The following is a 27,135-nucleotide window of genomic DNA, read 5'->3' as shown; positions in this document are numbered from 1 at the left end:
TCAACCTAAAGTGAAAAAGCTGGCTAGCAGGGGACATTTTATTCTTCCTGCCCCGCACCCCTCCCTTTCAAGTCCCAGCACAAAATAAAAGGGGCTATATAAATCAATCCACATTTACACTCGCCCGGCACAAAAGTAAAAGTAACTGTTTGCCCAGATTCTCGCCCTCCTCTGTGTACAAAGTAGCACTGCTGGTCAGTTGGTGCCATGATGAAACTCAACAGTTGTGGAGCAGAAAGGAGGAGTTCTTTCTCCTGTCTCGATCTTTTTTCACATAACTAACTGTAGGAACCTGTCATAAGTTACCTAATATCATTAATTGCTGTTAAAAATTGTACTTTATTAATATTTGAGAATGCTGCTCTCCAGCCAAATTGTAAAGGAGTTACATCGCAGCTTTGATATCACAGCAACTTATATTCTCCGTCAAGTTTATAACTCTTTACTTCGAGATAGAATATATTAACATGTTAGAGTTTCAGAAATTGCTTGTGTATTGTATCTGAAACTTTCCCGACATCATAGAAGAAAACACTTATCTTTAAACTTGTTGCGGTTTTTCTTTTTTTCAACAAGTCTGTGCTGCACATCCCCGCCAACGTTAACGTTCCGCCTAACATCTAAAGGTCAAGAGAGTAACAAGCCGCCCTGATGAAGCGTTAGGCGAAACGTTAATATATTCTATCTCGAAGTAAAGAGTTATAAACTTGATGGGCTGTCACGGAGAATATAAGTTGCTGTGATATCAAAGCTGTGATGTAACGCCTTTACAATTTGGCTGGAGAGCAGCATTCTCAAATATTTACTAAATTGCCGCGATATTGGCAGAGGTTTTTTGCCAGGCGGAATTTTTTGCAACAAAAAGACATTTGATATTTATTTCCTGAAAGGAATGGGAAACAATTACGTTTTTATAAAAAAAGAAAACAAAGGAGACAATAAAGACCAGTGATTGAACTTACTGGCCTCAAAATCAGCGGTCAATCAGACCTCTTTTTGCCAGTTCTGAGGTCTTTGTCTCAAAATCATAAAATAGTGTTGAAACATATTAATAAAGTACAATTTTTAACAGCAATTAATGATATCAGGTAACTCATGACAGGTTCCTACAGTTAGTTATGTGTTGACTATAATTGGATACTAGCTGTTCCCTTATCTATTCTACATTCGATCTTTTTTCACATCACTTTGAAAGGAGTGGCAAGGGTATGATCTGCCAAGGGCTGTTAGAGAAAGAGGGCAGTCAGATTACATGGCCCCTTTTACTTGGTATAATATCAATAAGAGAAACAAAAGCCACAGCCCACAAAAATTGTCAATAAAAGGAAAGGAAATGGCAAAACAACACACTAACGGCTATTTCAACACATGAATATTTGGGATTATGAGAATTAAACATTTTTGACATCTGAGACACCATCACTATTTGGGGTTTTTTCAGATATTATTACTCATACAAGATATGGAGACCGGATGCACAACTCATGGGAGTAAATGACTGCATATAGTACTGCAGGTAGTTTTGAAGCCAAGCCAAAATGAATTCCAGTACCTCATTTTTCACATTATGTTATATTATTGAAGTAGGAAAATCCGCTTCTTGAGTTGGAAGGAGTGCATGCAAATATCTTTCATGCATATTCATTGTGGATATCCTGAAAACCAGACCTATTTGTGTCATTTGCGGACCAGAGTTGTCTACCCCTGTTCTATTTCAGCCTTGCTGGACTGGAATCGTGGGTGCCATAGAACACTGTGCATGCTGTCGATTGCCCTGGCTGGCGGCAAAGAGGAAGTGCATCGACCTGAGCATCATCGAGTGCCATGGGCCTAGACAGAGAAGTAGTAGCACAGACCTTAAGCATTGTAGTCTGGACCACTTCAGGGACCAGGACTGCTGTTGAGCACCATGGTCACCCTGGACACCATGGAAGCCACCCTCGATGCCATCAAGGTGCAGGGTCACCCTCAATGCCATCAAGTGCTGTGGAGGCTATCGGGCACTTTTGCCAGCGATGCCATTCATGGCTTTTCTCAACAAAGTGAACATCGCCACCAGGGTGCACCAGAATCATAATCAAGCGCCTGGTCGCCCTCAAGGCTATCGACCGCCAGGGCACAGAGTCCTGAGAGCCCAAAAGCGCCATTGAAGCCCTAGGCCAATGGGGAGCACTGGGATCGCCATATAATGAGGCAAACTGGAGTACCGAGATGTCCAGGGTGCACCATAGTCCGGTGCCCTCAAGGCTATCAAGCATTGGGGGCACCAACGAGCCCCTTTGTGGTGTTCAGAAGGGACACTGAGGGTCATCAAAGTGTGCCATTGATGGCATAAGGCCATCGGGTGCTCTGGGCACTAACACTCTTAGGTACCCAGCGCCACCATACAGTGCCAAATCGCTGGGGTCATGGAGGATTGGATGTCCCGCATGGCTCTGAGCACCATCAGTGCTGCCAAGCGCTAGAGATGACGAGGCTAATTTCAGCCATAGACACTGGCATGGACACCATTAAACCCTCAGCATTGACACAATCGATTACATAGCTGAGCCAAAGGGAATCATCGAGGACGCCGACGGTCATTGGCTCCTTTGGGCACCAATATGGCATGTCAGTACCATGAGACACCCAGTGATACATCAGTGCCACAGGGCCTCTGTCTTCAAACACTGTGGGCTTTGACGGTACTACTGGTCCATCAACACCTTTGGGCACCAGTCTCCCATCAATGCTGCTGACCCTTGGACGTTTTTGGCCTGCAGGGTTTGCAAGTCATTGGCATCTTCGGGCACCGTGTACAACATGGGTGCCGCCCAGCTGTTGATATCTGCAGGTGCCTGGGGCACCATTGATGGCACTGCATGCTTTCGAGCAAGCTGGTTTCCTGTGGTGTGGTCAAGCGCCATCTGAGCCCTGGGCATGGCATCTGTGTCATAGATGTGATCCATTGCTTGTGACGGCAGAGGGTACTATTGGCACTGGGGGTGCTGTTGTCGCTGTGGGCACCAGTGGATGCTGTATGGTACCTCCGCAGAGCACCATGGGCACAATCGGTTACCATGGGGTTCCCCAATTCAAGGGCTGCATTCAGCATCTTGCAGCGTTGTCTGATACCGTGGATTCCATGAGAGCAATGCTGCCCACCACCAGAGATGGCCATAGTCATAATCCCAGTGGCACTGGGGATGCCGTCGTCACACTGTACATACTGACTCCATTAGAAGTTAGTATAACAGTGGAGCGAGTCGTGCAAGGTCAGACACAGAGTGGTCATCTACTCCTCCAAGCGCCTCAGGCACTGGCAGTCTCTCAGTCGGTGAAATGCACAACTATGCCAGAGATAGCAGGACCGCCATCGTCACATCAAGATAGCATCTTCCTCAATTTTTTTGCACTTAGGGTGCGATGAGACACTAGCAAGAAAGGTGCCATCACGCACTCTTTTATTGCTTTTTGGGCTGTGCATAGCTGCTGACTCTAATAGGTGGTGCCCAGTCCCTGTTGTGCCGTGGGATTCTACCCACAAGCGCAGTGATGGGGTACATATGTGCGCTGCCATCCACTGCATGAGTACTGCTCATATTCTTGGTGAGCTGGGCTTAAGCACAAATAATCCCAGGTTATTCCAGTAGTTTAAAGTCTCTATAGCTTTACTTTATCAAACCACATCAGTCTCAAACTCATGCGATATGAAAGCAACTCTCACCTTAATCCTCTTGCACGTCATTCACAGTTGCTTTCTGCTCAGCCAAAGCTTGGCTGTGCTCTATGGGCCTGGTTCTTACTACCAATTCCCACCATAGTTTGCACTGGGGTTTGTGCTTCCCCTTTCACTATGGCTGTAACTACATTCAACCTATGGTAATGATCACTTAAAGCTCCTGACCTGCAGTCTCCATGAGTGTATTCTCTTCTGGAGGGGTTTCCACCACTCGTCTACCAAGCCCATCAGCTCTAGCTCATCCTCAGGGCTGCTCAACACCTCCACCATTCTCTTCTATATCTTCATCTGGTTCTAGTAGAATTCCTTCCTGTTCCTGCCCCACCCTTCCCTTCAGACAAGCTCTCACCCTTCTCCCACCAAACCCAGGCTCTCTTGTCCTCTCAATAGGGCAAAAGCCTGGGAATTTCCTTCCTCTTCAGAACACCTGTGCCTTCTGGTAGTTGGAATCCACTTCCTATTCTGATCTCTTTTACATACTGTATCTTCTTCCCAGGTTTTCCTTACAGCCGCTTTCTTGTACTTACCAGGGGAATATAATGCCCATCATAATATTCAGCAGGATGAACTTCCTATTTAATATACCAGATTAAAGTTTTGAGTATCATCATCATCTGTGCATGGGGGGGGGGTTGTTTTTTTTTTTTTTAGACTATTTTACGTAGATAACAGTCAATTTTGTATTAGAAGCATAACTTATCATAATCAGCCAATTCAACTACAGCTACACATCTAGATGAGTTAACACATCCCCTACATAAATGTATATTGCTATTATCACTAGTGCGTTATTTTAGTGCACGGTGACTTCTGCATTCAGAGTATTTGGTTTTATTTGCTATAATATAAATGTTTGTGCAAATACACACCAGAATGAAATTTGCAACCTATGGCGCAAGCTTTCAACCTCTCTACAGCAGTGATTTGACGGTTTGGAAAAAAAAAGTTCCGCTATACTGCAATCTTCATGGAGAATCATCTATGGTCCAAAGCTGCATTGCTACAGACCACCAAGCTAAAATGGATGCCAAATGGAACAGTGAAGTCATACCTTGCTAGTAGAAGCCTTATACGTTGTTTTCAGTTTCTGAGAAAGCTGACTGGTACTGTGGCTGGCTGTTGGGAAACAAGAGAATTAAAAACTTTAGCTTATTAATCACTCTGTCAGATTTTTCACACACCAACTAGGTAATATTACTCCCCATATGAAAGAAAGTTGATCCTTTGTAACCTAAGTAGCTAATACAGCTGAAAAAGTAGGAAAAATACTTGGGGCTTTTTCTCACCACCATTGCTCTTACCTTTTGTTTTCAGCTGTCCCTTGCTTAGTTCTGCTCCATCAATTGTCTGCCCTTCTGCTGCCAAGCGCTCGTTAAGTGTATCAATCTCTCTACGCACTACAATGATTAAAAACAAGCAAATGTTCCAACATTCAAAAAGATGACCCACGCATTCCATTTAATAAGCATTTGGGACGTCATTTGCCATTTTTGGCAATCCACTCATTTTTCTCGGACTGAAAAGAAGTTTTGAAAACTGGGGCTGCCGTAGCTGTAACAAAGATACTGATGCATTTAACATTTGGAAACAAAAAGAACAAACTAAGCTATAGCCACCTAGCTAGAAATATTCCTAACTGACCGACAAACTGATTTACACAGCTCTCCATGTAGCTACTGCGCTTCTATATGAAACTGTTTTTCAAATTATATTGCAACAAAAGTGATTAAAATTACATAATAGAGAGAGATAGTATGTAGGCTGACAGATTAACTGATGTGTATGTGCATGGATAAATATATTTATTTTTATCAGTACATATGGTAAGATCATTGGCATCAAGGTAATTCATAGAAGGAAACACTTGCAAAACATGACTGCTTAGAATGCTACCTTTACTAATGCAGCTGTAAAAGTGGTGTGATATCCACTATGTGACTACACTAGAAGCTAAGGATTTTGCTACAGACAGGGAATAGAAGAAATCTTGTAAAAGCAAACTGTAAATCTTATGATATATGCAGGAAACATATTTGTGTTACACTATAAAACATTAGCAGTGTACAAAATTCTCTGTTCACATTTCATTAAAAAAAAGCAAACTTTATTCTTTGTGATCTAATATTGGGCCTAATATTTGCAATGCAAGTTTCTTTCTATTCCAGAGCCATCTGGTGACAAGAAGAGTAAAGACTTCCTGTCAGTAGGTGGCATGGTAGAAAAGCATCTGCACAACCCACATCACCTATAAGACCTCCTGTCTCTACTATCTCCGTGTGATCAGAGCACCTGTGATCCTTCAAACACCTCATGTCCTCCCCTGCTTGCAGCGGTGAGAGCCAACCATCACCTTCCAACACCTTCCCCAATTCTGGCAGTACAAATTACCCCGACTGCAGTTTTCATTGAAATCTGTGCATCCAGTACAAATTATAAAAAAGTGGAAACTGTGCTAACAAAGTATCTTGCACTATCAGACCCAAGGGAGGTGAGAGAAGTGTCCGGAAGTATTCCCACTGCTCTGAATTGGAGAACAAGTATGAGTCTGAAGGAAAGGGAAAAATAGAGAGAAGAAAAGTACAGGCTGTGGGGAGAGTGAAAGACTGAGGAAGGCCTAGAGGCTAGATGGCAAAGAAATGAAGGAAGAGCAAGAAGTTGCAGGGAAAAGAAAGTTCAGGAAGGATGGGATCATAAGGAGGAAGGAGAGGGAAAGATGTTAGTAGAGAAGGAATGCAAATGTTGCGGGAGTGAATAAGGAGAGGAGGAAAAAGTTTTACATAGGAAGGAAGAGGAGAAAAATGAAGACTGGTTGGTTTGTGGAAGGTGAGAGATGACAAACAGTAGAACAGACAAAATGTAATTTTAAGAGAAATGAAAAGGATCAAAGGGAAATAAAAATGGACAATAAAAAGATGAATATGAAAAATCCATCAAATTTTTTTTTTCATAATTATATCTTTATTAGATTTAAATCACATTGCAAGAAACATGAAACATGACATAAAACAAGGAAAAATATACATATATCAAAATCAGTACAGGTAAAGAAAGCAAACCACATCTTTCTATATACAGTCCACATTATGCTGGAACCGCTATTATAGGAAAATTTCAAACAGTACTAATCTCCACCTCTACAATCAGTAGTAAACATTATCAAGAAGACTTATCTAACAAAAATGCCTCCAGGTGCATCGGGTCCACAAACAAAACATTTTTTTTCATATGTTTTTATACATTTACATGGAAATGTTAAATAGCTACGAGAGACAAAACTCGAGGTTTATGTTGTAAGAATTGCTTTCTCTTAATCTGTCTCCCTAGACAGGTCTGAAAAAACTTGTACTTTTTGATCACAAAATAAATTATCCTTATATTTAAAATATTGTTTAAAGAACAATTCTTTATCAGCAGTCAATGCAAAAGCAACAACAAAGGTAGACCTAGTAGGAATATTATCATCAGAAGTTTGCAAAAATAAAGATGGATCAGGACTCAAAACAGGATGCAAAATATCTGCATCCCCTTCCTCACTACCAGGTGCTCTCTTTTTATCACATATATAACAACAGGAATTTCTTCTCTGGTAGGCATTGCAATGTTTCAAATTTTAAATATGCTTCCCCTGAAACCAGGCGAGAATGAGAAAAATTCAACAGACGAAGGTTGTTGGACCTAAGTCTGTTTTCAAGTATCTCACATTTAGCATAAAGCAAAACCTTGTCTTTTATACCTACATTAGACACTGAATGCAAATTGGTAATAGAGGTAGACTGAGCAGACACTTTAGTTTCTAAGGATAAAAATCTAGCATCTACTTCCTGCAGTTTATTGGCAGTATCCCTGGAAAAGTGACATAATTGGGTAACGGTGTTAGACAATTTAGAATCTATACCCACAACAACTGTCCAAATGTCCTTAACGGATATCTCCCCAGATGTTGATGATAAATTTGACTTCCCCTTGCACCACCAGCCAAAACCTGCAGAGGAGTTGGAATTGGAATGACTTCCTTCCCATCATTTGCCTGTTCCATATTTGATTCCAATAAGCAGTGTGACCCAGCAAAGGTGAAGTAATAACAGTTACCTGATAGGAAAAAAAAACCTCTTGTGACATATGAGCTGGCATAACTGGAACAGGAGGTGGAGATCGAACTTCAGGACTCAAGGAGGTATCCTCCAGATCTGTACTCACGTTTTTGTGCAGTGATGAACTGGAGTAAACAACATGACGATCCATTGGACCATAAATAGGAGCTGAGCTAGGGGCTAAGGAAGGAAAAGAAAGCTTCCCCCTTCCTCTTTTTCCCCATCCTTAGCTGGCAAAACAGCAATCAGAAAACCAGCATAAGGGGTGCGCCCCTTTGGAGCACATCTTCAGTGCACCGGCACACTACTAGGCGCTTCCTTTAGTAGGCCTCCCAGTGCGGTGATGCCGTCAGCGTCAGGCAACCTCGATGACCCCAGGTGCACTCTCTCCATGGGTCGAGGAAGCAGCAGGGCAGGCGGCTCACTTCCGCACTGCTGGATGCCTCCTTTAGTAGGCCCCCGGTGCAGTGATGCCGTCAGCGTTAGGCAACCTCGATGACCCCAGGTGCACTCTCTCCATGGGTCGAGGAAGTAGCAGGGCAGGCGGCTCACTTCCACGCTGCTGGATACCTCCTTTAGTAGGCCCCCGGTGCGGTGATGTCATCAGCTTCTGGCAGCCTAGATGACCCCAGGTGCACTCTCTCCATGGGTCCAAGCAGCAGCAGGGAAGATGGCTTGCAAATATTTTTTCTAACTTTTCTGTCACTTTATACTTGGTACACAACCTAAACAAAAGCTTATAAAAATTATTTCTGTAGCAGTGACTGAATTATTTTGTAAGCCTATCCCCAAATCAACCCCTCAACCCAGTTTTCATAAAAACATCCAAATGGATGTTGCTTTATCTAATATTTCCCAGCCTGGACCATACCAAAGCAATTTTTAAAACAAAACACTTTACTTGTATCTTATTTAAACAAAAATACTCACATTCCAAATTTTCGAGGTACAGATTCTCAAACTCTCGTTCTATCTGTCCAAAAAGCTCCAAAAGAGTATTCCGAATAGCTGAAGGAAGCTTTGAATCCTACATGGCAAGAAAGGGGAAAATGAAGCATATTATGTGGTTACTGCTGAAGTCATAAAAGCGTTTCCCCAAATTTTCTATCGAAATATTAAAGGCTCTTTTTTTTTTTTTTTAAAGGTACAACGTGGGAGCAGCCCTTTCAAAAACAGGTGTGTTCTTGAGATCTGAATTCCAAAAGTATATCACTCCACACCACAATCTCAGACAATATGCCAACAATCATATACCGTATATAGATTGGAATGCACAATACAAACGGACACTCACCCTTGGAAACATGTTTTGTTTTATTAACAAAATATGACATAAGCAGGGGGGGGTAGAGAGAGACCCTTGTACTGTTTTGTGCACGAGCCTGCTTCTCCAGGATCCATGGCCTCTCAGATCCTTCTGCCTATGATAGATAATCCTTCCAACCAATCACAACTCTTAACATTTGAAAATGTAAACCAATACAATCACAAATACATGCTCTCACTTACAGACAGGCTGGCTGGCTGTCTCTCTCTCTCATTTCCTGCCCCCCCCCCCCCCCCCCCCGAGCACAAATGGTAGCTGCAGCAGCCTCCTCCTCTAGCCCCCGCAGGCCAAGAAAGAAGAATCCCATCGGCCACGGGAGGCTAATTCTGCTGTCTCCTGTGCCGATTTCTGGCTGCTTCTGATTTTGCTTCGGGCCCACACTACTGCTCGGGGCTGCTGCCGCCACTACTTTTTCTTGCAGCATGGCTCTTTCTTCTTCCCGCGCACCCCATTGCACATCACTTCCTGTTCAGGGCCAGGAAGGTGGCAGGTGCGGGAAGAAGAAAAGGCCCAGCCGCAGATGCCAGCCTCCACTAACACTGCTGCCGTTCCCATCCAGGCTTGAACGTGCTGATAGCCCGGGCGGCAACAGCAGCAGTGGAAGATAGCCTGCCTCTCGCTCGGTGAAGGAAGAGCAGTGGGAGACCGGTAGCACGCGACACACCTGCCACTGCTTGGCGACACACTGGTTGAGAAGCGCTGGATTACATACTCATTGCTAAATTTTATCAAATGTTTATTATAATCCTGCCCCTATGCTTCATTTCTTGTAGTTCAGCAAAACAGAAAACTATGTAATGCTGTAGACATAATTCTTAAACTATAAAGAACATCTTTGTTAGAAAAGGATCGTGGGACATGACATCTTGCTATATAGCCTCTCAGGACTAAATGTGTATGTAACAGCAAAGATCATATGACTATTGCTAGCCTTCTACTTAAATTTTCAGTAGACAAAGAGTGTTTGCAAAGCTGATCAATGATAGGAATGTATAGAAAGGTAATTTCAATCTAGCCACTTGGAAAAACAACTGCTGAATTTAAAACTCAAGAAGGCTGAAGAGAAAAAGAACTATAAACCAATAAATTTGCACTAATTACGACATATACATATGTAAAATTCAGTCTTTAATTAGTCAATACAGAGACTCAATAAAAAAGGAAGAAGAGGGCCTTCACCATTACTCTCCTAAGGACATCTGAACAAGTGTGAGCTGAACAAAGACAGTATTTCTGACCTTATTCTGCCAGAAGCTCTATCGCCATCCCTGCTGCTCTGAAAATCAGGAAAATTTCTCAGGACCCATAAAACACTTTGGGACTAAACATATTGCCATCTTAAGGTTTGAGAATTATTCTAACTGATCTTGGGGATAGTTTAGGTTGTAAAGTAGATAAAAAGCAGACGTTGCTTACCTGTAACAGGTGTTCTCACAGGACAGCAGGATGTTAATCCTCACACATGGGTGACATCACAGGATGGAGCCCAATCACGGAACACTTTTGTCAAAGTTTCTAGAACTTTGACTGGCACCTACTGGGCATGCCCAGGATGGCACTAACCCTGCAACCAGCAGGGGTCCCCCTTCAGTCTCGTTTAAAAGCTAAAGTAAGTGCCAAAAAATAAAATAAGAAAACATAACGAACCCAACACCGCAGGGTGGCAGGCGGGTTTCGTGAGGACTAACATCCTGCTGTCCTGTGAGAACACCTGTTACAGGTAAGCAACTTCTGCTTTCTCACAGGACAAGCAGGATGGTAGTCCTCACATATGGGTGAGTACGAGCTGAGGATGTCCGAGAAATGCGCCAAATCTACCCAAGATGTGCAATAGGCACAAGGACTGGGGTGGAATTTGGAAGAGGGCATCCTGAACCCTAACGGGTAGGCGGAAGGGTGTTGGTACATCAAGTTGCAAATAGGTTGCGCAAGACAGATTGGCCGAAGATGGAATATTGTCTTCCAGCCTTGTCTAAACAATAATGGGCTGCAAAGGTATGGAGAGAACTCCAGGTAGCAGCCCTACAAATATCAAGAAGCGGCACCAGTAGGACTCCCGATGGAGGAAGTAACGGTGTTTCTCCTTCTTCTGTCGATGAAAGAGGAATAGGAGAGGAGGGCACTGGGCCCAATCGGTGCCCCCAAATTCATCAGAGGAAAAGCGGCGAGCAGCGCTCCCATCCTTGTTAGTAGCGGTGCCAGCGCTACGGGAATGGGATCGGTAGCCAGTTCAGGAATCAGCACCGGCGGAATCTTGATGCCTTGCATTGCTCTGCCGATGGCCTCTTGAATCATGTGATCCAACATAAGAAAATGCCATACTGGGTCAGACCAAGGGTCCATCAAGCCCAGCATCCTGTTTCCAAAAGTGGCCAATCCAGGCCATAAGAACCTGGCAAGTACCCAAAAACTAAGTCTATTCCATGTAACCATTGCTAATGGCAGTGGCTATTCTCTAAGTGAACTTAATAGCAGGTAATGGACTTCTCCTCCAAGAACTTATCCAATCCTTTTTTAAACACAGCTATACTAACTGCACTAACCACATTCTCTGGCAACAAATTCCAGAGTTTAATTGTGTGTTGAGTAAAAAAGAACTTTCTCCGATTAGTTTTAAATGTGCCCCATGCTAACTTCATGGAGTGCCCCCTAGTCTTTCTACTATCCGAAAGAGTAAATAACCGATTCACATCTACCCGTTCTAGACCTCTCATGATTTTAAACACCTCTATCATATCCCCCCTCAGTCGTCTCTTCTCCAAGCTGAAAAGTTTCCTCTCGGAAACCTGGAGCGTGGAGCCCTGATGCCAGAGGAGGAGGTGGAGGTGTAGCCGGAGGGACCACCGTTGGAGGTGGAATCGTGGCTCCTATCACCGGTCCTGATGAAGGTTGCCTCGGTGACCCGGAGCCAGATAGGGATGGTGCCTTTTCTGGACAGGCTTTCTTCGGCGGCGGCTCAGACAGTGGTGATGTTGAGGACTTGCCTGCTTCGATGGTCTGAGACCTACGGTGTCGATGTCGATGCTTTTCTCGACTATCTCCTCGGTCCTTATGCTGAGGAGGAACAGAGGGTGTCGATGGCCACAGAGTCGTCGATGCCGGTCGGACACCGGTCGGTGCACGATACTGGCGGGACAGAGACTGTGTCGGCTCTGAAAACGTGGAGGCTATGGACGGCGTCGGAGTTTGAGGCCGAAAGAGAAGTTCCATCTTCTCCGTTCTAGCCTTGCGACCTTTTGGTGTCATAAGGGCACATTTGGTGGAAGTAAGGACATCATGCTCACTCCCTAGACATATTACACAGATCTTGTGAGGATCAGTAATGGATATTGTGCAAGTGCAGGCGGGGCATCGATGGAACCCTGACGCCATGGCGTCTCAAAAAATTTAGCCACGGTGCGGTCAACGGTCGGTAGGCTGCAAGGGCCAAACTAGACGGGAATCAATCGGAATCGGGTAAAAAACTTACCGGATCACCACGAACGCAAAAAAATACCCTGTGGGGTATTAAATTATGAAATAATTCCATGAGGAAAATTCCTGTCAGGAATCTGTGTAGAGCTCCTTAACCCATGTGGCTACTGCTGCACGGAAAAAAGAAGACTGAAGGGGGGTCCCCCTGCTGGTTGTAGGGTTAGTGCCATCCTGGGCATGCCCAGTAGGTGCCAGTCAAAGTTCTAGAAACTTTGACAAAAGTGTTCCGTGATTGGGATCCATCCTGTGATGTCACCCATATGTGAGGACTACCATCCTGCTTGTCCTGTGAGAAGCTTTTTATTTAAACAGGCTTTGGTGCATTGTGGTTTCAGTTTAGTGCTAGTGTGAGCATGATTTGAACTAGGCAGCATTTTATTTTGAAATTATAATTTATTGTCCTTTTAGAATTTTTCTTCCATTTATATTGATTTGCTGCAGGTTATACATTTATTTGAATTAATGATTTGTTATTATGTATGTACAGATGTACTTCACCTTAGAATACTGATAGGCAGTTATACTTTTTTTTTATTTTATTTTTATTTCAATTTAGTATAATTATTCAATTTACATTGAATGCAAAGAGAAGAAATACACTTTCACTTTACAATTCTCAAAATTACAAATCAAAATATAATTATTCCTTGCATTCCTTATTACAAAAAAATATAAGGGAGATCCAATACTAGAGCAATTTTAATTGAAACATTTTACTCAAAAAGATGAGAGATTGCAAAGTTAATTTTAAATCCAACTATTCAGGAATTGATGTTCTAGGCTAAATTCTTTGGTTCCGATGAGCTTCCAAAACTTTCTTTCCAATTGGTCTGGCTCATAGTAGACATATCTTATGCCATCAACTCGCATAATACACATGCAAGGAAACCTGATCACTAATTGTATGCCAAAAGTTCTTGCTTGGTTCGCTAAAACCAGAAACTTTTTATGTCTGGTCTGAGTATCTTTAGAGACATACGGATAAATCCAAAGTTGTTGTCCCAAGTATTGAGAGGATCTATTAGACAAATACAATTTTATAACTTTGTCTCTATCCGACGATAGAGCAAATTTAACCAAGAGTACCTCTCTTTTCAACCTGAGAGCTATATGAAGACTCAATTATAGCTAGAAACATAGAAACATAGAAAATGACAGCAGAAGACGACCAATCGGCCCATCCAGTCTGCCCAGCAAGCTTCACACTTCTTTGTTCTCATACTTATCTGTTTCTCTTGGCTCTTAGTAACCTTAGGTTCTATTTCCCTTTCACCCCCACCATTAATGTAGAGAGCAGTGATGGAGCTGCTTCCAAGTGAAATATTAAGTTTGATTAGTTGGTTAAGCGGTAGCATAGCTCTCTGCCGTTGAAGTAGAGATATGCGTGAAGTATTAGTTTTACTTCTCCCCTGCCGTTGAAGCAGAGAGCAATGCTGGATATGCGTGAAGTAATAGTTTTTCTTCTCCCCTGCCGTTGTAGCAGAGAGCTATGCTGGATATGCATTGAAAGTGAAGTATGCCTTGAAGGTCACATTAACTATCATCTAATACTGAAATGCCTAATAATTGGTAATTGAATAAGCCTAATAATTGGTAATACCTATAGCCCATGAACCCATCCCTGTTTTTTTGTTTTTTTTCTTTTTTTAATTTGGAGATGGCAGCCCTCCATCCTTCCGCTCCGTGAAGGTGGAACACCAACCACTGGCCACTGGCATCCCGCTCCGTGAATGCCTCTTTGGCTACTGCCGCTCTGTGCAGTGTTTTGCTGCCTCCTCTTTATACGCTTCCTCTAGACCTGATGGATCCACAGTGTTTATCCCACGCCCCTTTGAAGTCCTTCGCAGTTTTGGACTTCACCACTTCCTCCGGAAGGGCATTCCAGGCATCCACCACTCTCTCCGTGAAGAAATACTTCCTGACATTGGTTCTTAGTCTTCCTCCTTGGTATTAAATCTGTTGCATTCAGTGAAGCTTCATCCACTAGTTGATTTTCTTCTTGGCTTTCATTTTTCCATGAGAGGGTAAATTTTCAGATTATGGGGCAGATCTTAAAATCTGCGTGCGTAGATTTGTTCACGCAACCAGGCACAAACAAATCTACACCCGATTTTATAACATGTGCGTGCAGCTGGAAGATACCTGGAAGATACGTTGCTTGAATTGATACTTGGGCCTCGACTGCCCAATGTAGAATTTGTGTTGCTTCCTGGCAGAATCCAGGAACCGGACCCTCCTTCCTTGTTTATGTAAAACATGGCTACCTGGTTGTCTGTATATACCATGAGGCTTGATCCCCGTATCTGATCCGAGAATGTTTGAAGTGCCATCCAGATGGCTCTCAGCTCTGGGAGATTGATCTGGTATGTAGATTCCTGAGGGGTCCACAGACCTTGAGTTTTCAGTTCGCCCAGATGTGCTCCCCAACCCTTGTTGGAGGCATCTGTGGTCAGAGTTATTTGGTGAGGTGGTAAACGGAATGGAGCTCCCGAGGAAAGATTCTTGGAAGGGAGCCACCATCGAATGTCCTCTTTCATTGTGTTTGTAATTTGAATCTTGGTACTCAATGGCTGTATGTATTGAGACCACTGAGTTTTTAAACCCTATTGCAATAGGCGCATGTGGAGTCTGGTGTGAGGAACCACAGATTGCTGCTGCCATATGACCTAGAAGTTGAAGCACCTGGCGTGCTGATGCTCTGTTTCTGTGAAGTAGGTTGTGTGCCAATGATTGTATGTTCTGCATCCTGTCCTGGGGAAGGTATGAGAGCACCCATGAACTGAAGTATTTGAGTCGGTTGTAGGTGAGACTTCTCGAAATTGATTAGAAATCCCAACTTCTGAAGGCATTCGATCGTGAGTATCGTGTGTTCTTTCAGTGTAGATTGGTCCGATGCTACTATTAACCAGTCGTCCAGATAAGGAAATATTTGGATCGAAAGTTTTCTGAGGTGAGCCACCACCACTGCTAGACATTTGGTGAATACTCTTGGGGCTGAAGATAGGCCAAATGGGAGAACTTTGTATTGGTAATGTGTATTCTGAACTTGGAAACATAGGTAACGCCAAGAAGACGGGTGAATTGGTATATGGGAATATGCATCCTTCAGGTCGATGGAACATAGTCTATCGTTGGGCTGAATCAGTGGTAGAATATTTTTGAGAGAACTCATTTTGAATTTCTCTCTCTGTATGTGTTTGTTGAGAAGTAAGAGATCTAGAATGGGTCGTAGGCCGCCTGACTTCTTTGGAATGAGGAAATATTGGGAATAAAACCCTTGGTGTTGCTGATGAAGGGGAATAATTTGTATAGATTGTTGAATCTGAGGGTTGTTCAATTCCGCTGTGAGGGATGTGGCGTGGGATCGTATCCTCCTCTTCGGAGGAATATGAGGAAGAGATGGAGTAGATTGAAAATTCAGAGAATAACCGTTTCTGATAATGTTGAGTACCCACTGACCTGAAGTGATGGAGTCCCAATTTTGGAGAAAAAATTGAAGGCGTCCTCCTATGAAAGCAGGTATTAGTGGTGGCTGCATCAATTTCAAAAAGAGGAAGCAGGCTTCTGCTGAGGTGTTGGCACTTGTTTTGTTGTTCTTTGCTGCCTGCCACGACCCCTAGCGCCCTGCTGAGCTGCATTTCTCGGAGGGACATACTGTTGAGGCCTGTGCTGCGTATAAGGTCTGTTGTAAGGTCTCGAATAATACCGACGACGATAAGGATAGAATCGATGTTGCGACTTCTGAGAATCTGCAGGAGTGGTGAGAGATTGCACCGCTGCACTTTGTTCTTTCAAATGTGATACGATATCTCCAAAGAGATTGTCGCCCATACATGGAATGTCGGCCAACTTCTCATGGACATCCGTCCGAATAGCACTGGCTCTAAGCCAAGTCATACGCCTGGCCGCAATAGCTGAAGCAGACGCTCTTGCTGAAGATTCGAAAGATTCATAAATAGAGCGTAATAAATGCCTAAGTCCTTCTTCCATCTCCAAGAAAGACTGGTGTGGTGTGCTGTCTTCCGATATACACAGTGGACACAGTTTTTGGAGTGTTTCAAATAGGTACTGCATAGTGTAAAATTGGTGATGTTGTATCCTATTCGTGAGCATAGAGGAATGATAGATCTTTTTTCCAAAATCATCTAGGCATTTATTTTCTCTGCCCGGTGGAGTATTTGAATGCAACTTATTTCGTTTTGCCTTGGACAAGGCTGATTCTACCACTATTGACTGGTGTGGTAGTTGGGCAGATTCGTAAATTGTTGAATTGCGCATCTTATATTTGATATCAATTTTTCTAGAAGTAGCCGGTGAGGAGAAAGGAGTCTTCCAAATTTTGAAGAGTAGGTTTTCTAATACCGAATGAGATGGGAGAGCGGTGGGCTTGGGAGGAGATAAGAAGACTGCCTACTTTCTCAACAAATTTTGAATAAGTCAAGTCCTCTGGAGGAGAATATGGTTCAGGTAAACCTTCCTGAGGGTCAGATGGCATACCTGTTGAGGAAGTTACAGAATAAACTGATTCCGGAGAACCTGGGCTGATGGGTTAAGTTGGAGTATCATCTTTTGCTGGTTTTAGAGGATCTATCCCTGTAGGCGGTTCAGGAGAATCTTCTGGAGAATGCTGTGGTGGTAATTCCTTTGTTTTTTCCAATTCTTGGAAAAAAAGAGAGAATATCTGAGATTTTCGTCAGTTGATGCAGCCAAAATACCTTGTGGAGGAATGTGAATCTTTTGCTTTGAGATTCTTGTTGGAATTGCCGCAAGCAAAATATCTTTTGGTACTTGTCCCTTAGGTTGACCTTGAGGAGGTATAACCGGTGAAGGTCGAATACGTTTTGTTAATGGTATTTGTAATGAAGGAGAACATCTCTTCTCTCTGGAAAGTGATGAGAGACTCACCAAGGAGCTACCACTAGGAGAAGATCCTGATGTTGAGAGGCCTTGAATATCAATTTCAGAAGTTGAGGACATTTTTGAAGAACTTCTTGATTTTGAAGAAGCTATGTGATGTAACTTCTGTTGATGCTTGACTGATATACTTGGTGATTGTAAATGCATTGTTTTGGCACCATGTGTTGTTGGAGCATCCCTAATCAATATATGCTCCGTAGGAGCGTTGTGGGATAGGCTTCGCGACGTATCTGCTCCGTAGCTCCGTGCGTCGAAGCTGTTCCCTGTGTCGAAGGTGCTCCGTGCTTCGTATGATGCATCGAGGATGATTCATGACTGTGATGAGCCGTAGACGCACCGTATCTGTGCTTCGTTCTTGAAGCGTCATGATGCGATTTAGACGCTGACGGCGCAGTTTTCGAAGAAGTACTCTCCGGTACTTTGCGCCGTGGCTCACCCGCCGGATCCCCAGCTTTTGGACGAGGCTCTGAGGGTGTGTGAGACCCTGGCCTTAATCATTTCTCGGGTTGTTCAAGTCCTGCTGGTCCCAGCAAGGACACCCTCTTCGGGTGTACCTTACCCGATTTCGCCGGTCCCGGCGAGGAATGGATGGAGGATGGTGGGGCCGAAGATCCGATGTGGAGCCTTTCCATCTTTGCAGCCCGGTGCCGCTGGGCCCTCGGCGACATCCTGCCACAGTCCCAGCACGATTTTTGATCGTGATCGGGGCCTAGGCAAATGTAGCAATAATTATGTCCATCCGTGATGGACATAATTTTGCCACATTGACAATATTTAAATCCAGATGGCTTCGGAGCCATCTGAGATGTGAATTCTTGAGAAAAAACACGAAAAAATAGTCGAAAAATATCCAGTCAGAGAAAAAATTTACTAAGAGAAAAACCCCGCATGCGAACGGCTTGTGGAAAAAAAGAAACTGAAGAGATGAGAGAACCGCGCGGGAAGACGACCGCGCAGACGCACAGAGTTCAAAACTCTGTGATCAACTAAGAGAAACTCCGCCTACCCGGGATTGCGGCACTTCCCATACAGCATGGCTAATTCAGCCCTGCTATCGACGGGAAATATGGGAAGAACAAACTCATTGTCTATAAAACTGCAAGCAGTCTTACTCAAATTTGTAGCACTCAGGAGTGCCATGCTCAGATTTATACATTTGTATATTACAATGATGTATAATCAACGTGCTTAAGACTCAGAAATGAACAAGGGATTCAAGGTACGCTGAGGAAGGTCCATTATGCAATTGAGCAAGTTTACTGAGGATACTAATTTGAAATTTCAGGATCGCATATCTTGTTTGAGAGAGTAGTTGAGAATGTAGCCATCTGAACAGAAATCTCAGGTGGCATCAGAACAAGCCTCAAGAATTACACACAGTCTAATTATTCACAATCTGTTAGAAAATATCGACAATTTTCAGCAAGGGAAGAATGTAATGTTTTCTAAATTTTCAAATGATTAGACTTATCAGCAAACAAGACATTTAAGAACTATTTGCATTAAATCCTGTTTTTTTCCTGAGGAGAGGCTTCCCATGCTATCCAAGATTTATTATATTCCTAAAAATAAGAGAAACATGAATGCAGAGGAGGATGGGCTGGATCATTTGTCTACTAATGGTACTGATTTTTCTGTTTTCTTGGAACCCTCTTTAGATATCATCCCTATTAGAGCTACTCTCCTGGTATCCTTTTGTGCAGAGTATGATAAAAATGTAGTATTCCTAAAGTATTTTCTTAATAAAGATTTTATGTTTTGCAGTCAGAAAATACAGATATTTCCTAATATTTCTTATGTAACTCATTGTTGAAGGAAGCAATTTTTTTGTTGAGACAGAAACTCTCTCAAATTGTATGTGAATATTTAGTATCTTATCAAAAGAATAGATTTGTATTTACTGATCCTGCACACTTAAGACATAAAATAAAATAATTCCTGTTTGCATATAATCACCATATTAGTGGTTGCAATTTGGTAGACATTAAATATTAAGTTGCATCTCCCTCTCCTCTATTATTAAATTATCAAAGTTTAATTTTAGCTTCCTTTAATGTGGTCTGGATTACGAATATGTTGCTATGTTATTTCTTTTATTTTGAGAGTTTCTTTTACATTTATAAGACATTTTAATGATTTCTTTTATGTCATTTGATGTAAAAGACTTCAATTTAATAAAGATTTAATTATTAAAAAGTACAGTAAAAAGCCACATCTAAGTGTTAACAGTTTTTGAAAACTTTTTTTTTTTCAAAGAACATAGCACAAATTTTTTCTGACAACAGTTTCCTCCCGCACCTTTATGCTTCCATCTCAATGGGAATTAGAGCAGGGATCTGACACCATGAGCCTTCACTTGCAACTACCCAGGGATATTTCCCCTATTTCATATCCTCTTGCTCTAAACATATTTAGTCTAGTCATTGCAGGGAATACCCTGGGGGCTCCTTCCAAAACCCTGCAATCATGGGCCCTGAATCCAGCCACTGGGTGACATTCTTAAAAGCATGAATGTTTCTATACCTCTCCTCCATCCATGGGGGCTGTGAATGCTACCTCTACAATACACCCTGCCCCAGATGAACTGGTGAGCCAAAGACTTTACTCAGGGATTGAACCACACCATACTGCACAGCACTTACCACCTGAGCTATCGGCCAGGCCTAGCAATTTTATTTTTTTATTTTTTAACAAGAAATTCCCTGGTGGAATAATAAAGAACTTGCTATTCATTTTACAGACCTATCACTTCTTAAAGCCTTGCTGGCACCACGGCTGTGTGAGATGTGAGATCCAGTTTCAACTAAATTTCACATGTATATAAAATCCACAGATAGGAAAAGCCAGTTGCCTTCCTCATTCCTGGCATCCTCTCCTCTGCATCTTAAACACTCCCCCTCCTATCCCCAGCAACCATTCCCTTGTCTCTTAACCCCTCCTCATCCCGAGCATTTGCATCCTCCCTTTCCCTTCCTCCTCTCAGCATCTCCTTCTTGCCTCCTCACATGCCCTGCTCTTCCCTGCTGCCACATCTGCCCACGCCTCTTGTCTCCTCCATAGATAAAATACCTGTTTAGCAGCAGAGCTACTATGGTCATTCCTTCTTATCAGTGTAAGCATTCCAATGGGTGGCGGCTCTCCCTGTTCCTCCTTCTATCCCACTAGTCACCAGGGCTGAATCTGTCTGCATGGCTTAAGGTGCAGTGCACATGACTGCTTAAAGAACCATGCACACTTCAGGGTGATCGTGGTCTGGTGGCATTCCTCATCTCACAGTGCCCCCCCCCCCATACACACTCATTTCACAGTACCCCAAGTGACCTTTCTGCTCGCCCAACCCAAAAAGCTGGTACTGCATATTTCTAATCAGAGTAATGTCAAAGGAGCCAGGATTTCCAGAGAAGCAGGCCGAGCAGGTTTTGTCAGGCAACAAGAAAGGTCTGCATAGTACGACAAAGAACTAGATTGCTGGATTGCAAAGTTTAAAAGATGAGCTAGATCTCCATTTGCTGCACCAGAGCAAGCCTACTTAGAGACACAAGACTTGAGGAGGCTGGGTATAAGCTGCTGCTAACACAAAACCAAGTATATTTTGCTGCTGTTTAAATTTTAAAGAAGCCGTTTACTAGAACCCTGTGCTTATGCCACTGGATTGGAGATGTTTCTGGGTTGACAGGCTGTGATAAGCCACAATTTAATTAGAGATGGGCTCTGACTGCATGCTTTGCACACTCTTTGAAAGAGCCAGAATGCTTCTTGAAGCCTGGGGAAATGGTCTTCACTCAACAAACAAGTCTGTAAACCACTCTTCACGAAGTCACAGGAAAACTGTGATTCTTCAACAGGTGCCTAAATAACTGCATACTTGAGTCAGCCAACATAGCTTACAAACTCCCTTCAGAGGAAAGATATCTCGGCCAGTTCGTATTTCACAGAAAAAAAGGCACAAGCAGACTGTGCAGTTTATTCTAGCACCTGCAATTTCTAAACCTGTCACTTCTTTAGGCTCATTTGTCATAACAGATGAAAGCTATGGACTTCCTCTTTCCAAAGATATGAACTATTTTTCTCACAAAGAGTTACTGAGATACCACAACTCAAAAAGACAGCTTGGTGCACCAAAACAGAACTTTAAATCAGAGATGCAGAAGCTTCCAGCAGCTGCTCATGTGTGCCAAACCTCTAGAAAGAAAAAGGAAAACATTTTAAGAAAATGCAAAATGACAAAAGGAGATATAGTTGTAAAATGAAAGTTTTGTGGCTGGACTGTAGTCTTTACTGACAGCTCATTTATTTTTCATTTATTTTATATTCTGCCTTTTGGCACTTCAAAGCGAATTTAATTCAGCTACTATAGGTATTTCTCTTTAACTAACAGGACTACTGCATTACTATCATCATAAAAATTATTTGTATAGCCCACAGCTATACAGACAAACATATCAGACTGTCTCTACTCCTTGGAGCTTACAATCTAGTCTAGATAGACAGACAAGACACACAACAAAAAATAAAAAATACTTTACATTAAAATAGTGAGGTCATGGCTGGGAACAACTAATTTCAAACCTTCTTTTCCCCCAATGAGATCAACAGTAAGTCTAAACCCAAAAACACTGTGCAACCTAAAAATATCAAAAACTTGGCATATACAACACACTCTTAGTAAGAGTCTAACAGGCACAACTTTCCAAAACACTCAAAGAAAATTGTGCAAAAGAAAGGAGTAAACATCAGCAGCCCACACCAAAAATTGTCAATGCAGGGGCAGAACCAAGATGGCCGCTCAGTAGCTGTACGCTACGCTGAGCTCCGTAGGACAGAGTTAAAAATTATTTTTTCTTGCTGCAAGTTACCTCTAAAATGGGACGGAAACAAAAGCCGAGAGGAGAGCCCTACCCTACAGCCCCTCCGACAAAGCCCGTCGCTGGTCCTATGGATGCACACGTAGTTCGCAGAGACTTGATTGCAGGACCTCAGCCGCTGGAGAATGGGGGAGGGGAAGAAGAGCTCCCCTCTCTCCCTGGCTCACTATCTCCATTAAGTCTTGCAGAGGGAACACCTCCCAGGAATCCGGCCGCATTGTGGAGCACCTCAAAGTCGAGAGAATTGCCTCCAGACCGAGGAGTCTCAAAGGTGGAGCTCTGCAGGGCACGATGGAGGAGCAACAGCGACCTTGGGCCCAAGTTTACCATTAGGGCAGACCAATGAAGAAAGAGATACACTGCTGGGAGAACCTGGAGGAGCAACGGGAACTACCAACTGTGGTAAGACCGGTTGTCTTCACATTAGAAACAATACAGGAGACAATAGTGGATATGAACATTTCAATTCTTTCACAAATGAAACCTATAAGTGAAGCTGTGAAAGAGTTGGAGAATAAAGTCAGGGTAGTGGCTAACTCGAATGTTGAGGTGGAACAACAGATTGTAACCAACAGAGATCAAATTTGAAGTATTCAACAAATACAGACAGCTACTATAAAAGAAAGGAAGAGCATCTCATTAAAGATGGAGTACCTAGAAAACGCAATAAGAAATAAAAATTTGAGGTTTATCAACGTTCTTCAAATTTCATTAATTTCCCCTCGAGAAATTTTTAAAAGCTACCTCGGGGAAGTACTCCATGTAGGGGAGAATGAAATGCTACCGATATCGAAAATTTACCACCTACCAAAGTCAAAAAGGGCGACGGAACAAGATGGAGGATTAACAACTTTGGCTCCAGTTGGTGAACAGCCTTTGAATATTTCAACATTCTTAGAGACTTCTGATGCAGAGCTTGCGATACCAGCAACACTGATTATAACACTAACTCTTGAACCAGATAAAGATTGGTTGCTAAGACTATGCCTTAGACATAGAAATGATCAGTTCCTAGATTGCAACGTTAGGGTTTTCCCAGACGTAGCACGGGAAACAAAAAAGAGGAGAAAGGCTTTTCTCCTCTTGAGACCACAGGTACTACAGCTTGGAGGGGCCTTTTTCCTAATGTTTCCTTGCAAGTGCTTGGTAAAACATGCAGGCAATTCATACAGTATGTGTTTTATGACCCCTCCCCACAGCTGACAATTTTTGGTAGGGAAAACACCTGAAAGCTCCACAGAACCCAGAGATAATGTATTGAGTTCTTCCTAAAGGTATTTGGTATCTGTTAATGCTATTGAGAAAGTCTATTTCTTTTGTGTGTTTAATTACATTTTCCTATAAGTTGTGTACTTCCGTCCCCTCAATTTGAGGACTGAAAGTCAGAGAAGGAAATGATACAAATTTTTCTGATATAATTGTTTCTTATTGAGATAAAATGTTGTTTCTCTGTATTACCTTTCAAGATAGTTATCTTGTTTAATTTTGTAAAACTGCATAAAGATAAAATTAAAAAAAAAATTGTCAATGCTCTGGTGTTCTATTAAGGGCTTACAATGCCAACATATGTCAAAAAATGTTCAATACATCAAAACTTGTAAAACAATTAGTGGTCTAAATACCCAAATTTAGCTTGCAGATAAATTGATTTTGATTATGTTTGAAACATGGACATTTGGAGGTCCAGATTCAGTCACGGTCCTTATAGCAAAGCTAGCCAGATAAACTTATCTATAAAAATTTGGAGATATTTTCAATAGTGTAGACACACTATTGAATGCAGCCAGCTATCTTAAAGTTAGCCAGTTAACTTTATTTGGCTAACCTTAGGACAGTTCTATGGTGCGACCAGATTTAGCCAGATAAGATATCCTGTTAACTTATCCGGCTAACATAACTCCTGCTTGAAAGGCTTCCAGAATGCCTATACTTCATCTGGCTAAACTTTAGTTGGATAAGTGGCCAAATATTTGAAAGTTGGCAATTAGCCAGATAACTTGTTAGTTAACCTCTTACTAAGTGTTGTGTACACTGTGTTTTTGAGATTTCTGGATTGTACCAGTGTTTTTGGATTTAGATTTACTGGGAACAAGTAAACCAGGTGGAGTTAAACAATTGTCTTCTTCAATACAGAGAGAAGATGGTGAGAAGTCAAAATTAAGTACAGATTTCCATATACAGATCAGAAAACTCCTAATTTATTAAGAGAATTATAAAATGGTTCGAACTAAGTATGTTTTCTGATTGCCAGCTTCCAGCTTGTTCCATGGAGAGGGACGATTCTTAATTGGCAAAAAAAACAAACATTTCTGCATCCTTTGTCCATTTCTATCATTCAGTAAGTGTAAAACTACTTTCCCACTCCCCCACTATAACTCCTGCTTATGACTTTTCAAATTCTGGCAGATATGTTTGAATAATGAAAGTAAAGATTCATGTAGCCAATTAGGCAAAGTCAAACTGAATATCTTGCTCTTTATAAGGATTCATGTAAATATAGTTCTTCAGAAGAATAAATGCAATATGGTGGTGTTTGAGGACAAAGGAATAAGATGATTTAAGATTTAATTGCTACATTACATTTTTAAAAAGCTACTACAAAATAAGAAGCAAGAGCAACTTAATTTGCATAAGAAGACTATTATCATTCCTAAGGACACTACAGCAGCTCAATAACATTTGCACATATTTTTCCCTTGACAAACTGTAAAGTCTCTCTCTCACATACTGACAGAAGCATTGTATTGCTGCCTATATAGCTCCAATCTGACAGGGCACAATTCTTGTAAACTGTTAAAAGTGGAACACAGCATATCACTTACTGTTTCCTTCAAGCTACAACCATTTCAACCACCTCCTTTCATCGGTATTTCTAACATTTATTTGTAGCTAATGTGTATTGTCCCCTCAGTTATTTTTGGTCTTGTTCTGTAGATGTTTTTTGTGTTTTACATTGTGTCGTTACTCTGTGTAACTGTGGTTTATAGATATATGCTTTTTTAAACCATTCTGGATATTCACAGAAGGATGGAATACTAAAAAAAAACAAAAAACACTAATTCCCGAATATACCTTTCAAGACTAGCTCAGTGAAGCAGCCCTCTCTAACTAGGAAACAAACTTGGCTGATGTTTGTAGTTTGCCTTCCCATAAACCAGAATAAATCACCATAACATGGATCTGCTTTTAGCCTATAAATTAGCAAACAGTATAACCTATACAGCTACACATATATGCTCATGCACATTCTTAGAAAATATTTCTTCACAGAAAGGGTGATGAATACATGACCAACCACCCCAGGGGAGGTGCTGGAGGAAAAGTCAGTAACAGAATTCAAGAAAACCTGAAACCAGCACAGAGGATCCATAGTTGACACGTAGTAAAGAAAAAGTCAAAGACTGACTGGGATCTATGGCACAGCTCTAGGAAATAAATTGGGTAGACTAGATAAGCCTTACAGCTGTTATCCGTCATCAGATTCGCTATTTCTATGTTTACAAAATATATTATTAATACCTTTCACATACCAGAATATGTAAGCTAAGGAAAAAGGTTATGTTGGATGAAAATATTTGACAGACAGGATTAAACACTTACCTCCATGTTCCAGCACACCAAACACCTTCAAACTACTTGTCAGATTATATACAAAGTTTTTAAAAGAAAGGGCCTACATATGTATACTTCAAAAAAAAAAAAAAATCAGGCATCCAATAACATCCATATGATGGAAAAAAAAAAAAAGAAAAAACACTACAAAATTTACAACACAGGCAATGTCAAAGACAAGTGACTTCTCTCTCAGTTGAGATACTAGATGCAAACATTAAGAAACACCATTAGTTAACAGTCTTGTTCATTTAAAGCTATTCAATCTCATCCTGGAAAGTAAAGGTCTCCTTGGCTACCAGATACAATAATACCTTTCCTAAGAAAAGAAAAAAGTTAGAGGACTGCTACAACAAAGTCAGACCAAAAAACTTGCTCTGAACAGCAGTGCTCTGGCCAGCTCCTAGCATGAGCTATGCATATATGGCATTTCCAGACAGTGTAGGCACACGTATTGCAAACAGATCATCACTAATTCATAAAGATAAATTACACAGCTCGCAGGGGCATGACACCTGGACTTTCCTGCTTTACAGCTCCATTGTTATGGTAACGCACTGCTTCTTTAAGCAGACCTGGAATTTCAACTAATGATTAAACTTCTGTGGAAGAGTTGCAAACAATAGCCAGTGTTGAACAGGAACAATAGATGTCAACTGTTTTCTAAGTGGGAGAGCAGCCTTGTGGTGACACAGCCCCAAGCCCAGCACACCACAGTTGAAATCTTGCCAGCTGGTGAGGACTCTCTAAATCACCTACTTCATTTACGTTCCTTGTGGTTTCTTTAATCTTTCTTTCCCCCAAACTGTGCTGGTGTGTTTGTTCATAAATTGAGGACTGTCTAAAGTTAACCCATTTCCATCTGTTACTTTTTTTTTAATCAGAGTTTTTCAGTGATGATAAAGCATTTTAGGATATTATTTCTACAAAAAGTGTTCTACAAAATACTCCTCATTCCTAAAACATGCAGAGGATGACAGAACCAGGTGAAGCAATCCTTTCCTGACTCACTACCAGTTAATGTGCTGATACAGAGCCCACACCAAGCTCACATGTATAAACAAATGCTGGCATGTGCCAAACCAGCAATCATTGGTGGACTTGGTAACAAAATGTGATATAAACTGG

At 42.0% G+C, this 27,135-nt stretch overlaps 1 protein-coding gene across 4 annotated transcripts in view; it reads right to left on the bottom strand.

Moving 5' to 3' along the window:
- WDR37 (WD repeat domain 37) overlaps positions 1-27,135 on the bottom strand; it is a 298,132-nt gene that overhangs the window by 172,858 nt on the left and 98,139 nt on the right. For all 4 annotated transcript variants that reach the window (XM_029588540.1, XM_029588542.1, XM_029588543.1 and 1 more), the window contains exons 4-6: positions 8,743-8,839; positions 5,023-5,118; positions 4,773-4,837 (exon numbers count right to left, since the gene is read on the bottom strand). In XM_029588540.1, coding sequence (XP_029444400.1) covers positions 4,773-4,837; positions 5,023-5,118; positions 8,743-8,839 — 258 coding nt within the window. The remainder of the gene's footprint in view (positions 1-4,772; positions 4,838-5,022; positions 5,119-8,742; positions 8,840-27,135) is intronic.

This window comes from Rhinatrema bivittatum, chromosome 2, assembly GCF_901001135.1.
Source record: "Rhinatrema bivittatum chromosome 2, aRhiBiv1.1, whole genome shotgun sequence".
Classification (NCBI taxonomy): Eukaryota; Metazoa; Chordata; class Amphibia; order Gymnophiona; family Rhinatrematidae; genus Rhinatrema; species Rhinatrema bivittatum.
The sequence above is the reverse complement of the archived record's forward strand: the minus strand, read 5'-3'. Positions and strand labels throughout refer to the sequence as shown.